The sequence below is a fragment of the Sminthopsis crassicaudata genome, chromosome 4 (genome assembly GCF_048593235.1).
Source record: "Sminthopsis crassicaudata isolate SCR6 chromosome 4, ASM4859323v1, whole genome shotgun sequence".
NCBI classification, from domain to species: Eukaryota; Metazoa; Chordata; class Mammalia; order Dasyuromorphia; family Dasyuridae; genus Sminthopsis; species Sminthopsis crassicaudata.
The window spans coordinates 397,291,425-397,303,710 of record NC_133620.1 but is presented as its reverse complement, the minus strand read 5'-3'; the positions used below and the strand labels follow the sequence as shown (position 1 = coordinate 397,303,710).

Sequence of the window (12,286 nt, the reverse complement as noted above, 5' to 3'; positions counted from 1 at the left end):
AAAAAGAATTCAAAAATCAAATGAGAGACATTGAGTAAAACCTAAGGGAAAAAATTAAAGCCATTCAAGAAAAAGGTGGTTATGGAACAAAAAATTAATTAATTAGAAAACAAAGTGCAGAGTCTCAAAGAGGAAAATAGCTTTTTGAAAATTAGAATTGGGCAAGGGGAAGCCAGTGAGCTATGAGAGACCAAGAAATAACAAAACATTATAATGAATGAGAAAATGGAACAGAATGTTAAACAGCTCATAAGAAAAACAATAGATCTGGAGGAGAAAATATAAGAATAATTGGACTGCCAGAAAATTGTGACCAAAAAGAGAACCTTGACACAATAATGCAGGAAATAATCCTAGAAAGTTGTCCTGAAGTGATAGAACATGAGGAGAAAGTAGAAATAGGAAAAAAAACCCCACTGATCACCATTTCAAAGAGATCCTTTGTGGAAAACACATAGTAATATTATTACCAAATTTTGAAACCCCTAGATCAAAGAGAAAATTTTTCAAGAAACCAGAAAAAAACAATTCAAATATATTGGAGCTATAATTAGAATTGTACAAGACTTATCAGCAGCTATAATAAAAGACCACAGGTGTTGGAATTATATTTACAACAAGTAAAAGAATTAGGTCTGAGGCCAAAAAATATCATATCCAGAAAAAATTGTCTATAATTTTCAATGAGAAAATGTAATGTCTGGGCTAGCTCTCTGGTGGGTCTTGGGATCAGTCTGAGGCGTTGGACTTAGTGGGGGGAATGAAGTGATGGAGGCAGGAGAGCAGACAATGTGGCTGTGAAAGATGGGAGTCTGGATTTTGGAGTCTGGAGTTTGAAGTCTTTTCTGTGGCTGAGATTACTGGCAGCAGCAGAGAGAGAGAGAGAGAGAGAGAGAGAGAGAGAGAGAGAGAGAGAGAGAGAGAGAAAGAGAGAGAGAGAGACAGAGAGAGACAGAGAGAGACAGAGAGAGGAAGAGAGAGTCCTCTGTGACTCTTTTAAATACTCCACTACAATCACTTCACTACCTCACACCGAGCATGCCCAACCATCCTTGAGTAGGTGCCAACTTGGCAGAAGAGCCATCACATGACTATATTACCTTAAGTATATGCACTTGACTAGAGTGAATACATCAATAGCCAGAATTATCTCATCAACTATACTGAATCTTAAGTACACTGTTTCAGAGTTATAGCCCTCTATAAGAAAAAATGGACATTCAAAGAACTCACAGATTTTCAGGACTTTCTATCAACCAAATCCAAAGTTAACAGAAAATTTAACAGATAAGAGCCCATATCAAAGAGCAATTTTAAGGAACTCAACATGGACAAACTGTTTAAACATGGACAAATTGTTTCTATTTTTTTTAACATGGGCAATATATACTTTATGTTTAAGATTTAAATCAACAATAGAGTAAACTAAAAAAAGATTGGCAGAGTAAAGGTAAAAATATTAATCATGTTATACAAATGAGGTGCAGAGCAAAAATAGACAGAGGCATTAGAGTAGGGAAGAGGGCTTGTAGTTTTGAAAATCTACTCACATTATGAATGGGTTCAATAGGCAACACAGCATATATTATGAAGGGTATAGTACCCTCTAAAATCTATAAAGAAATAAGAGGGGAAGAGATAGATAGTAGGGAAGCAAAGAGTGAGGGAAGAAGGATCCCTGGGTAGGGGAAGTTTAAGTTAATATTAAGCCAAGTTATGGAGCCAAGTTAATGAAAGTCAGCATAGATAGGAAAGATCTATGTGGGGTATGTGTATACTTGGGTCTGTGTATGTATGTATATATCTACATATCTATACATAAATATATCTTCTTAACTATAGCTTGCTTGGGGGTGATGGGGGGATGAAAGGGAGATATGTGTGTATGTCTGTGTATATGTATGTGCATGTATATATAGCTACATATGCATATATAAATATATCCTTTCTTAATTATAATCTGCTTGGGGGGAGGTGGTGGGCTGAAAGGAGGAAAAAAGAATAAAGTAAATAAGATGTGCAACAGAGAACCAAAGAACAATATAAAAGAAAGTCAAGATGGACAATCATGAATACAATTTTTTCTACTAATATATATATATGTATATATATGCATATATATACATATATATACACACACACACACACACACACTTTCTTGAACTAGTAATTTGTTTTATATTTTGAATTCTTGTGTTTTGTTGAGCACATGACAATGTTCTCTTTTGTTCTGTTTCATTTTGTTTTGTTTTTCTGTTTTTCTCTTTGCTTATTCTTTTTCTTCAAATAAAATAAATTTGGGGAAAATGTATTTACATTGTAAACAATATATATATATATGTTGAATTGGTGATTGGTAGCAATATCTATTTAATGAATCTTCAGAAAATTTTTATCAAAGCACTGAAGATAGGAAGGAAGAGAGGAAACTGAGGAAATTGAGGAAGGATGAAAAGGTCTGAAAGAGTTGCTGTGGTGAATAGGATAATGAATTGGATAAGTGTAAAAGAAGTGCTTTGCATAGTGAAGACCCATGTGAAATTATGTAACATAAATTTTAAATGGACCTAGCATGATTTTGTGACTGTTCTCTAGCTTTTTTCAATAGTATATAAGTAGGAATGAAAATGGTAAATGAGTATTGCAGTTAGGTTTTCTTACCACAATATTATTTGTGAAATTTGTTGAATGACTAAGTGGAAAAAATGTTATCTCTTTCAAACTATTCACAATATGATTCTAGAAAAAATATTAAATGATAATATTAAATCATAATTTTTTATTTGAAGAGTATGAGGGATAGATATTTGAAAGATTTGAATTTAACTTACCAGATTTTTAGTGCAGATTCCCAAGGCTATTTCATACTGAACAAATCTCTCTTCCTTTAATATATCTGGTCCATAGGTTTCCACAATAGAATGTACACCAAAATTCTCAGGATAGATTACTTCACACCAAAATGTCAGTTCATCTCTCTTGTCCAAATGGATATTGCTTAAATAAACATTGCTTTGAAACAATATATATGGACAATGACTATCTTCTTCATAAGTTGAACTATATAACTCCAACAGTAACGGATATTCTGACAATTTGGCTCTGCCATAATTAAGATTTGCAAGAAATAGCTCCCCACTAGGGTTGATTAAAATTACTGTATTGTCCATTTTATCAACCCATTCATGCAGCAAAGCTACATCTGTAACATCAGTTTTGAAATAAAGCATAATATTATTGTACATTTTTATCACACCATTCCCAAAGTAATCTGAAAAAGAGAGAGAAAATAAGTTAGAATAAAAAATAAAATATAAATAAAAAATAAGTTTTCCTTGTGAGTGCGTATTTTTAAAAAGGTATTTTCTGTTTCTCATCTTAAAAGAGATTCTCAGCATGTTTGGTATCATTATTATTAATAGAAACAGATTATTCCTTCCTCCCCCACTATTTTTTTTAGTAACAGTGCTAAAATAGACAAAAGTATAGATAATATGAATACTCTCAAAAGACAAATATCAATAATTATTGAGCTACCTGCCTACTCTTTCATTTTTATTAAATCTTTATAAGAATGATTTACATGTACATCAAAGATGTCTTTAAAGGAAATATCCAAAGGCAATATTCAAATTTTGGAAATTGTTTCTCTAAAGCACAACATACCATCCTTATAATTGATAGTTACAGAGCATAAAGCATTCACTATGTTTATTGTTTGTTGAGTGTAAGAAAGTATCTGACTTAATAAAGCAAAATGCTGCTTGGGGATTATCCTAAACAAAGTTATCTCCCATGCATATGCTAAAAAAAAAAAAAAAAAAGATTCCTTGAAATATTTAACTTGTTCAATGATTCTTTTTGTTTGATTCCAGTATGAAAAGATTCTGAGAAGGGTCTAGAAATATAAGAAAAATTTTTTTAAAATCTACTGCTGTATTCTTTGCTTTCATCTTCTCCTTACTTTTTTTTTAATCTAAAACTCATTCTTTTCTTCAGCAGCATTCTCATGCTTTGCCTTTTTCTTCTATTATCTGTGAATTCTTAGGAGAGAACTCTTTTAAGTGTTATTTATTCCCTAAAATTTCTCCCTTATCAATTTGCCTATAATTCCCAATTCAATTGCCTTTACTTAACAAAATTATAATAAATTTCCTCCCCCAAGTGCTACAGGACAAAACATCTTGAATGTTTTTAAATATATGCCAAGATATCTTTTCAGCATATTATCTGGAATAGGCAAGTCCTTATTTAATGCATTCAGTATTACACTGATATGCTTGGACAATTGTGATAAACACAAAGTCAATAGATGCCTCCCATTTACCTAAGTGGTTTTCTGCAGTAGTAGCAAGAGTTAAATGTGAGAAGTTAGATATATAGTAAGGGTTCCAGGCTCCTCTTCACATTCAGTTAACGGGCTGTCCTAATCTTTCTCTTCTTTATTGCTATTTAGCCTTTGACCTTGTTCATATTTGTTAAAATATCAGGAGAAACAACTGTTATTTCTTCCCATTTTCTTCTATTTGTTAGGACATTTTTGATACAATTGGAATGTGAGAGTGGTGGAGGGTGTGGGTATGGGGAAAAGTAAAAAAATTGGGATAGAGTGAGAAAACTGTCAATGTATACCCATCAAATTAGATAATATAGACAGCAGATCCAATGAAGTTGATTAGTGGTGGTTCAAGTATTTGAAGGGTTGTCATTTGAAAGGAGAATCCCACTTGTGGTTTGCTTAAAAGGGCAGAAAAAAATGAGTGGAACCTAGGTGGAATGTGATTGGACTGCTAAATTAGGAATCACAAAGAACTGATTTCAAATTCTGCCTAAGTTGTCAATGATTGTGTGAGAATGGCTAAGGCACTCTGCACATTGGTTTCCTTATTCAGTAAAATGGACCCAATAATATATTACCTGCCTCTCAGAGTTGTTGGAGAGACCAAATGAAATTATATATATATATATATATATATACATATATATATATATATATACATATATATATACATATATATATGTATATATATATATATATATAAGTATTTTGCAACCCTTAAAGCTCTATATAAATATAATGATTATTGTCATTAATATTATTACTAAGTTGCAAAAAGGACTATTTAGGTTTGATGGCAGAAAAAGAGTTTGTAGCAATTATTACAATAGAGTTGTTCAAAAGTAGAAATGGGCTATCTTTGGAGATTATGTATTCCCTCATATGTGTATGGCACTTATTTGTATCACTCAATTCTTGTGTTCCAAAAAAACCAAAGTGCTGAACTTGTGATTGTTAGAGGTTCTGCTTTGAAATTTACTGGTTTTATGATCTTGGCATACCACTGAACTTTTATGTCTCAATTTCTTCATTTGTGAAATGGGGAGAATAAATGCAATCTATCTCATAAGAGTTTTGGGTAGAGAAAACACTTATAAACATTACATAAGTTATTACTAATAGTGAATTTTTATGTGTTTTATTTTCTCAATTAGACTGGGAGCTACAGGGAAGCAAAGGCATTATTTCATTCTAGGTACTAAAGGAAGGTGTTGATTGATGACTGATATGTCTGACTCAAAAAGGAACCAATTTTCATGAATTTCAATTGACAGTTATATAGTATGATCTTACATTTTTAATTCTATCTTCAAATAATAGAGACAATATCAATCTCACAAACTTTGGATGTCACAAAATAGATCATGGTAATTACCTTGCAAAATGATGACCTCTTCATAAGAAAGTTCTTAGGTTTACCAAATAGAACCATTAATTCACCTTTTCCCCCAAGATAAAAATACTTAACCTATAAAAACTTGGTGAATGTGGCTACCACTTGCTATATCTGATAGGTTTTCTTCTCCAACAGATGTACGCAAAAATCCATGTTTTGAATAATTTTGGTAGCTATAGTAGACAGTCGTGTCATCCCATATCACAAAATTTGGCAATGCTGTATACAAGAATTGTGTATTCAATTTTTTGTTACTAGAAAAAGACATTAAAAAGTCTTGTAGTTCCCATTTATATGTATCCTCATTATAGAATGCTAGATATAAAACATTATTTTGACTCCCTTTTAATTTGTGAGCTATCATCAAACTAATTCCAGTTGGATGGGAGGTATAAGCAGCAAGATGTATAGAAAATAAATTTTTGTCATCTTGGTTGAAATTCAGAATATCCAGGAGCTCTTCAAGTTGTATTAATGAGAAAAATCTCAAGTTGGTATATCCAAGTAAGACTTCTGTTTCTGTCCACAATACTATTTCACTTAATTCTAGTCCTTCCTGCAACAAAATTAAAAATAATGATCACAGTAATGGATTTTAGATATCATCATTATTATTGTGTTCTTAATCTTATTCTCTTGTAAGTTTTAGAATTATTTTAAATTAAGTAAGGTATACATTTAAAAATATTTCAACATAATGGAGATATGTGATTTCTTTCTATCTCTGACACTTAACTAGCTGTGGGACCATGGTCATTTAACTTTCTTCATCTCCAAAATAAGGGCAATACTGTTAGATCTACTTAAATTTTTTTTGGCCTTCCCGTCATACCAGGAAAAAAAGTCTGAATTATAGTATTAGAAAAATATGTTGATATTATACAATACTATCCATATATAGTATGCATTTCTGAGTTTCTAAACTTTCTGTGTTGTCTGTTAGCCTTTGTGTATCTCCTGTGGTTTCTGCAAAATTCCCCAAAATTTCTCATTTAATTTTTCATACTGACCCACACATCAAAACCATATTGAGGGAAGTTGTGATGCGAAAGGAATAATTTTATATATAAAGAGCTTTGTAAAATTTAAGACCACAGTATATCGGCCATTATTATTTTCAGTCATCCTAATCAATTAGGTTTTTCTCTATAGACCCCAATCTCTATATGACTTAATAAAGGACCTTTGAGATTTACCATGACTGCAACATTTTCCTGCAGCCAAATCTGGTGATAGATCTCTCTGTATTTGGCTAATAGGCATACTATTGGGCATTAGCTCTTACATAATGCCTTTCCAGGTTTTATAGGCCTTGCCAAAGCTTGACATTCATTGGCACAGTCATTAAGAACTCAGCTATGGCCACCTCTTTGTCACAGGGAGACCCTAAGGCAGACTTTTAGAACAAATTAAAGTTATCAATTATAATTTTTATAAAGTTAGCTAGTTTGATTTAGTTCTGAAAAAAAAAACACAATCTGAGTCATAGGGCTAAAAATAAAGTTAAAAAATTTTATGTATGAGTTTTTTTTCAAAACATACATTATTTGCTGAAAAATTACCTATGCACATATCTTGTAAATAAAAAGCTATAATAAAAAAGAAAAAACATATATTATTATTCTTCCCTCTATACTATATATAATTTAAACTAGCAATAACAACAGTTTAAATTGTTTTTTTCAAACCAAGAGGAATGTTAATTTTCTCTCCTTCTGCATTTCACCCCTTGACCAGGAGCATCACTTGCACCTTGGTGCCAATGCAGAGTTTGTCTTTGGAGAACCAGGACCCATAAATATTCAGAAAAACAAATAAAAAAATGAACAGAGCATACTATAGGCATGGGGTAGCTTCTAAGAAAAAAGGTGGAGAATTTATGGGGGTTCATGTTCTGATTTAGCTTTTTTGTGCTGTGAGAAGCTCATTAGGCTTCAGCTGTATCTTCAACAACAAGGTGAAGATACTACGTTTTATGATATAACCTAGTATATGTGCAATTTTTAATATGTGTTCTTTATTATTGTGAAACCTGGAACAATTAAACTACACTAAATCAAGTGAAGCTAAAACAACCACTTCAGTAGAGAATCATGATTCATGGTTTGACTAATGAAAGAGCAAGAGAAATTGCAGAAAAACTATCCTTTGCTGATTGACACTAAAGTATGGTTATGATAATATTCTATTAAAGAACTGGGAATGAGAGAATTCTGGAAATAGGAATTTGGTGAGATGATCATTCTAGGGCATGGATTTGAGCTGGGTAAAAAGGCTATAGAGAGAATTCCTGAGCTATGGATAACATGGGGGCTTGGAGATCAGGAAAACATGGCTACTTTTACCACATGGATTATATATAAATTAGAGCCAGGTATTCTTGTTGGTCACTAAGACAGGAAAACATACTTCACAAAGAATGGCATGTGTTAATAATAAGAGTACTGAATTCATTTCAGTAAACTGGAATATAGAAGATTAGACCCAAAGGGAGAGTATAATAGAAGAGTTTCTAAAAGCTCTGAGAAAGTATAATATGTGGTTGCTTAGCTTGATGTATAAAGGCTAGAACTCTACAGAAAACATCTCTATGAGGATAGTGAAGGAAAAAATTTTTAAATTTTCCTCATCCCATCTTCCAGGCTTATATTCAGAGGTATAGAGATTTGTAACTGTAGGTATGTAGCAAGATCTCTATGAGGAACAGGAGAAGGGGGAAATTTTGGAGGGAACTTGCAATTTTTAATATTTTTTATAACTATATTTTGATATGCTATTTTATTTTATGCATTTAAAAGTATTATTCTGAGAAGGAATTCATAGGTTTCATCAGACTGTGCAAGAGTTCTAGAATATAAAAATAGATAAGTAGAGAGTGTGATCTTCATTTTTTAAGCTCCCCAAATGTCTTTCTCCCCGCCCCCACTGATAAAATGTAGAAAATGACTCAGAAGACACTATCAATAATCTTGTGACAGATTTTTACATATCAAATCCCTTTCCTGATTTCTCAGGAAAAGGAAATATGAACTTATATAGTACCTAGTATGTGCTACAAATAATATCTTTTGATTCTCACAACAATGCTGTAAGATAGATGCTGCTAAAAATTCCATTTTATAATTGAGGAAATTGAGGTAAACACAGGTTAAATGACTTATGCAGGGCCACAGTAAGAGACTGAGGCTGTATTGGAAATCCAGACCTAGTGCTCTATTATCAACTAGCTTCTTCTAGAGTAAGAATAAAATATGACATCTGAGATTCTATCAGGGAGCAGCCACAGAATCATAAAATTTGTAGCAGCAATCTAGTTTAATTCATGTCTGAAAAGAAATTGTCTTTGCAATTTACCCAAGTTGTTTTCCAGCTTCTAACTGATGATTTCCAATGAAGTGGACTTCAATAACTTTCCTAAAGTAAGCCATTTTATTTTTGGATAACTCTAATGGTTAGGAAAATTTTTTCCTGATAGCAAGTCTGAATTTATTTTTAATGCCACTTCTATTGACTCCCAGTTTTGGTCCCCAGTTCCAAAAAGATAATTAGAAAATTCGGATAAATCCAAATCTGTCTTATGACAACCTTGCTATCCTAGCCTATTATAAGCACACCTCCTTTTCCAATGTTTGACAGTCTTTTTATTAATGATACATTAGAAAGTTTCTGAGGAATCAAAGTTCACTAACTCATAGTTAACAGACTTTGTTCTCTTCCACTTCTTAAAAAGGATTCTAATTAAAGAATTTCCTTGTTTTACAAAATCTTTCATGTATTACTAACAAATTCTCAGCAATTGAATTTGTCGGTTCTTGAAATAACTGAGAATATAGGCAACTTGAATTTATTTACCAAAAGGAGAAACTCCCTTACAAAATCTTACTTATTTGGAGAGCCAACTTTGTTAACCATTTTGTTTAGTCATTTTAATTAGAAAGACTTCTTTTTGGATATGGTGAGAATCAAATGAAATGGTTTTTATAAAGCTTATCACACTGCTTGGCACTTAGTAGGCACATAATAAGTATTTATTTCTTGTCTTACTTCTTTAACCAAGAATATGGAAAAAGAATAATTGAATAGCTCTGTTTTCTCTTGGTGGTTGGTTATTATTATCCCATTCACTTCAAGCAAATTATAAAAGTCCTTTCTATATCCATCTTCTTTCCCCTTGAATGATGAAATTGTCACTAAGATATGTTATTGGGGCAGCTAGGTGGTGAAGTGGATAGAGCACTATCGCTGAAATCAGGAGGACCTGAGTTCAAATTTGACCTCAGACATTTAACACATCCTGGCTATGTGACCCTGATTAAGTCACTTAACCCCAATTGCCTTAGCAGCAAAAAAAAAAAAAAAAAAAAAAAAAAAAAAAAAAAAAAGATTAAGTTATTAGTTACTTTGAAGGACACCTGGGGAAAATGTAAGCATTTATTTAGGTTTTTTTTTTTTTTTTTTTTTTTTTTAGTGAGTATTTATTAAGTTTTGTGGTAAATGCAGGCAAAAAAGGGCAAAAATACAAGCACTCATGAAATGAAAGGGATTAGTAGTTGGGATGGGGTTGGTATTGGAGTCAGGAAAGGTGAGTAGAGAAGGGTTTTGATATGTTTTGAAGGAAAACAAGAGAAACTAAGAAGCAAAAGTGAGGCAGTATTGTATGTATGGGGGTATTCTTTGTGACATCAATTGGGGTTTTCTTGGTAAAGATACTAGAGTGGTTTGTTATTTCCTTTTCCAGTTTATTTTATAGATGAGGAAACTGAAACAAACAGCATTAAGTGGCTGGGTTGGGGTCATGGAGCTAGTGAGTGTCTGAGGCAGGATGTTGAGTCTTTTCTCCACTGGGTTCTATGCACTGTGCTACTTGATTGCTTTACTTACTCCCTCCTCAGGACTTAATTGGCTAAGTGAACTAAAGGTTCAGGCCAGGCCATTGATACAACTTCCCACGTACAAAAAAATGCAGTAAGAAGCTCAAATTTCCTCTTCAGACTTCTGACTAGAAATTAAAGAAGCTCGGAAACTGCACTAAACTAAATCAACACTATATCCCTTTCAAGTTTTGAATTTTAATTACTTGAAGAAATCCATCTTCTTTCTCCCTGCCCTTTCAACTGATAGTGCCCCATCTTGCCCCTTTAGCTCTTTCTCCCCCCCCAAAAAAAATCTTTTCATCCCTTTCTCTTCTCACACTACAATGACATTCTCTTTTTGTAGAACATTCTCTTGGCAAAATAGCTTTTCATTTGCAAAATGAGATTATTGTTAATAGGCAATAAAAAGGGACTCAGGGGCTTGATTTGGGAATGAAGTCTTGAATGTGTGAACTCTTTGGAAGATTTGTGTAGATGGAAGGTTTCTAGAATGATTGATTAAAGAAATGATTTGTGGTTGATAGCTTAAAATTAAAAATGAAGTTTTAGTAAGGTATTAAGTGATATTTAATGAAATCTTGGCTGCAAAATCAAACATTTTGGTCTATTTACTTGGGATGGAGGAGAAATGTTGCAAAAATATTATGTTTTTTAGTCCTATACAGAAATTTCTCCAGTTGTTAACAAATTTAGATAGAATGGTTTGGGTAGGAAGCATGTCCTTTCCATTCCTAAATTATGCATTCAAACACAAACATGGGAAAACTACCCTTTTCTGAACCTTAGTATACTCAGGTAATGCAACCCGAAGTAAGGTTATTTCTGTGAGACAACCTAAGCTGGAAGGCTTTACAGTACTAGTTTGGTAGGCTCAAATTAGGGTGTGCTACAAATCAAGAAATGGAAGTAGATAATACCAAAGCACACAATCTCTTGGAGTATTCAGCAACATATCCCAACATTATATCCTCAGAAACATATAGTGACTATAATGTTGCAATTTGGAAACAACTTTCTAGAACAGTTTACTTGTAGATGTATTAGCTCTATACAAAAAAATTAATGAGTTCAATTACCTAATTACATGGATGAAAATGTCATTAACTACCACATAGATTATTTAAAATGATTTGCATATTGTTTGAGATAGCTAACAACAGTCAAAGTCCAGCATGTCCTGGTAATCGTGTTGGCTTTTCCTGATTATAATTAGATAACTAAGGATCTCAAAGGTCTCATTTTATAAATCATAAATCCCTTTTTGCTTTTCCTATTTTAGTGTATATTCCTTCAGTTTGTGGTCCTATCAATTTGTAGTAAGATGCATGTGGTGTAATTTGTGAAAGGAAATATACTATAATTATAAATTATCTAGGGGCAATGGGCCACCATTTTCAATGGCTTTAAGAGTTAGAGGCACAGTGGAGCAACCTCTGTAACACCAGCAACTAGGGAGTCTGAGCCTGGCTCTTTTGAGTTTGGGAGATTTGAATTACAAAAGCTAAGTGGATGTTTGCATTTCCTTTCCTTTTTTTTGTGTGTGTGTATAATATATATGTGTATTTATGTACATATATGTAAACACACTCACATAGACATATATTATTGATAGACATGTACAAATATATACATACATACATATGAACACGTCTCTTTTATTAGCTCTTCTTGTTGGGC

At 32.5% G+C, this 12,286-nt stretch overlaps 1 protein-coding gene across 8 annotated transcripts in view; it reads right to left on the bottom strand.

The window, feature by feature from the left end:
* Window positions 1–12,286, bottom strand: part of LOC141539578 (cation channel sperm-associated auxiliary subunit epsilon-like) — a 130,769-nt gene that overhangs the window by 47,132 nt on the left and 71,351 nt on the right. For all 8 annotated transcript variants that reach the window (XM_074262550.1, XM_074262552.1, XM_074262553.1 and 5 more), the window contains 2 exons: window positions 5,808–6,291; window positions 2,832–3,271 (listed from right to left, as the gene is read on the bottom strand). In XM_074262550.1, coding sequence (XP_074118651.1) covers window positions 2,832–3,271; window positions 5,808–6,291 — 924 coding nt within the window. The remainder of the gene's footprint in view (window positions 1–2,831; window positions 3,272–5,807; window positions 6,292–12,286) is intronic.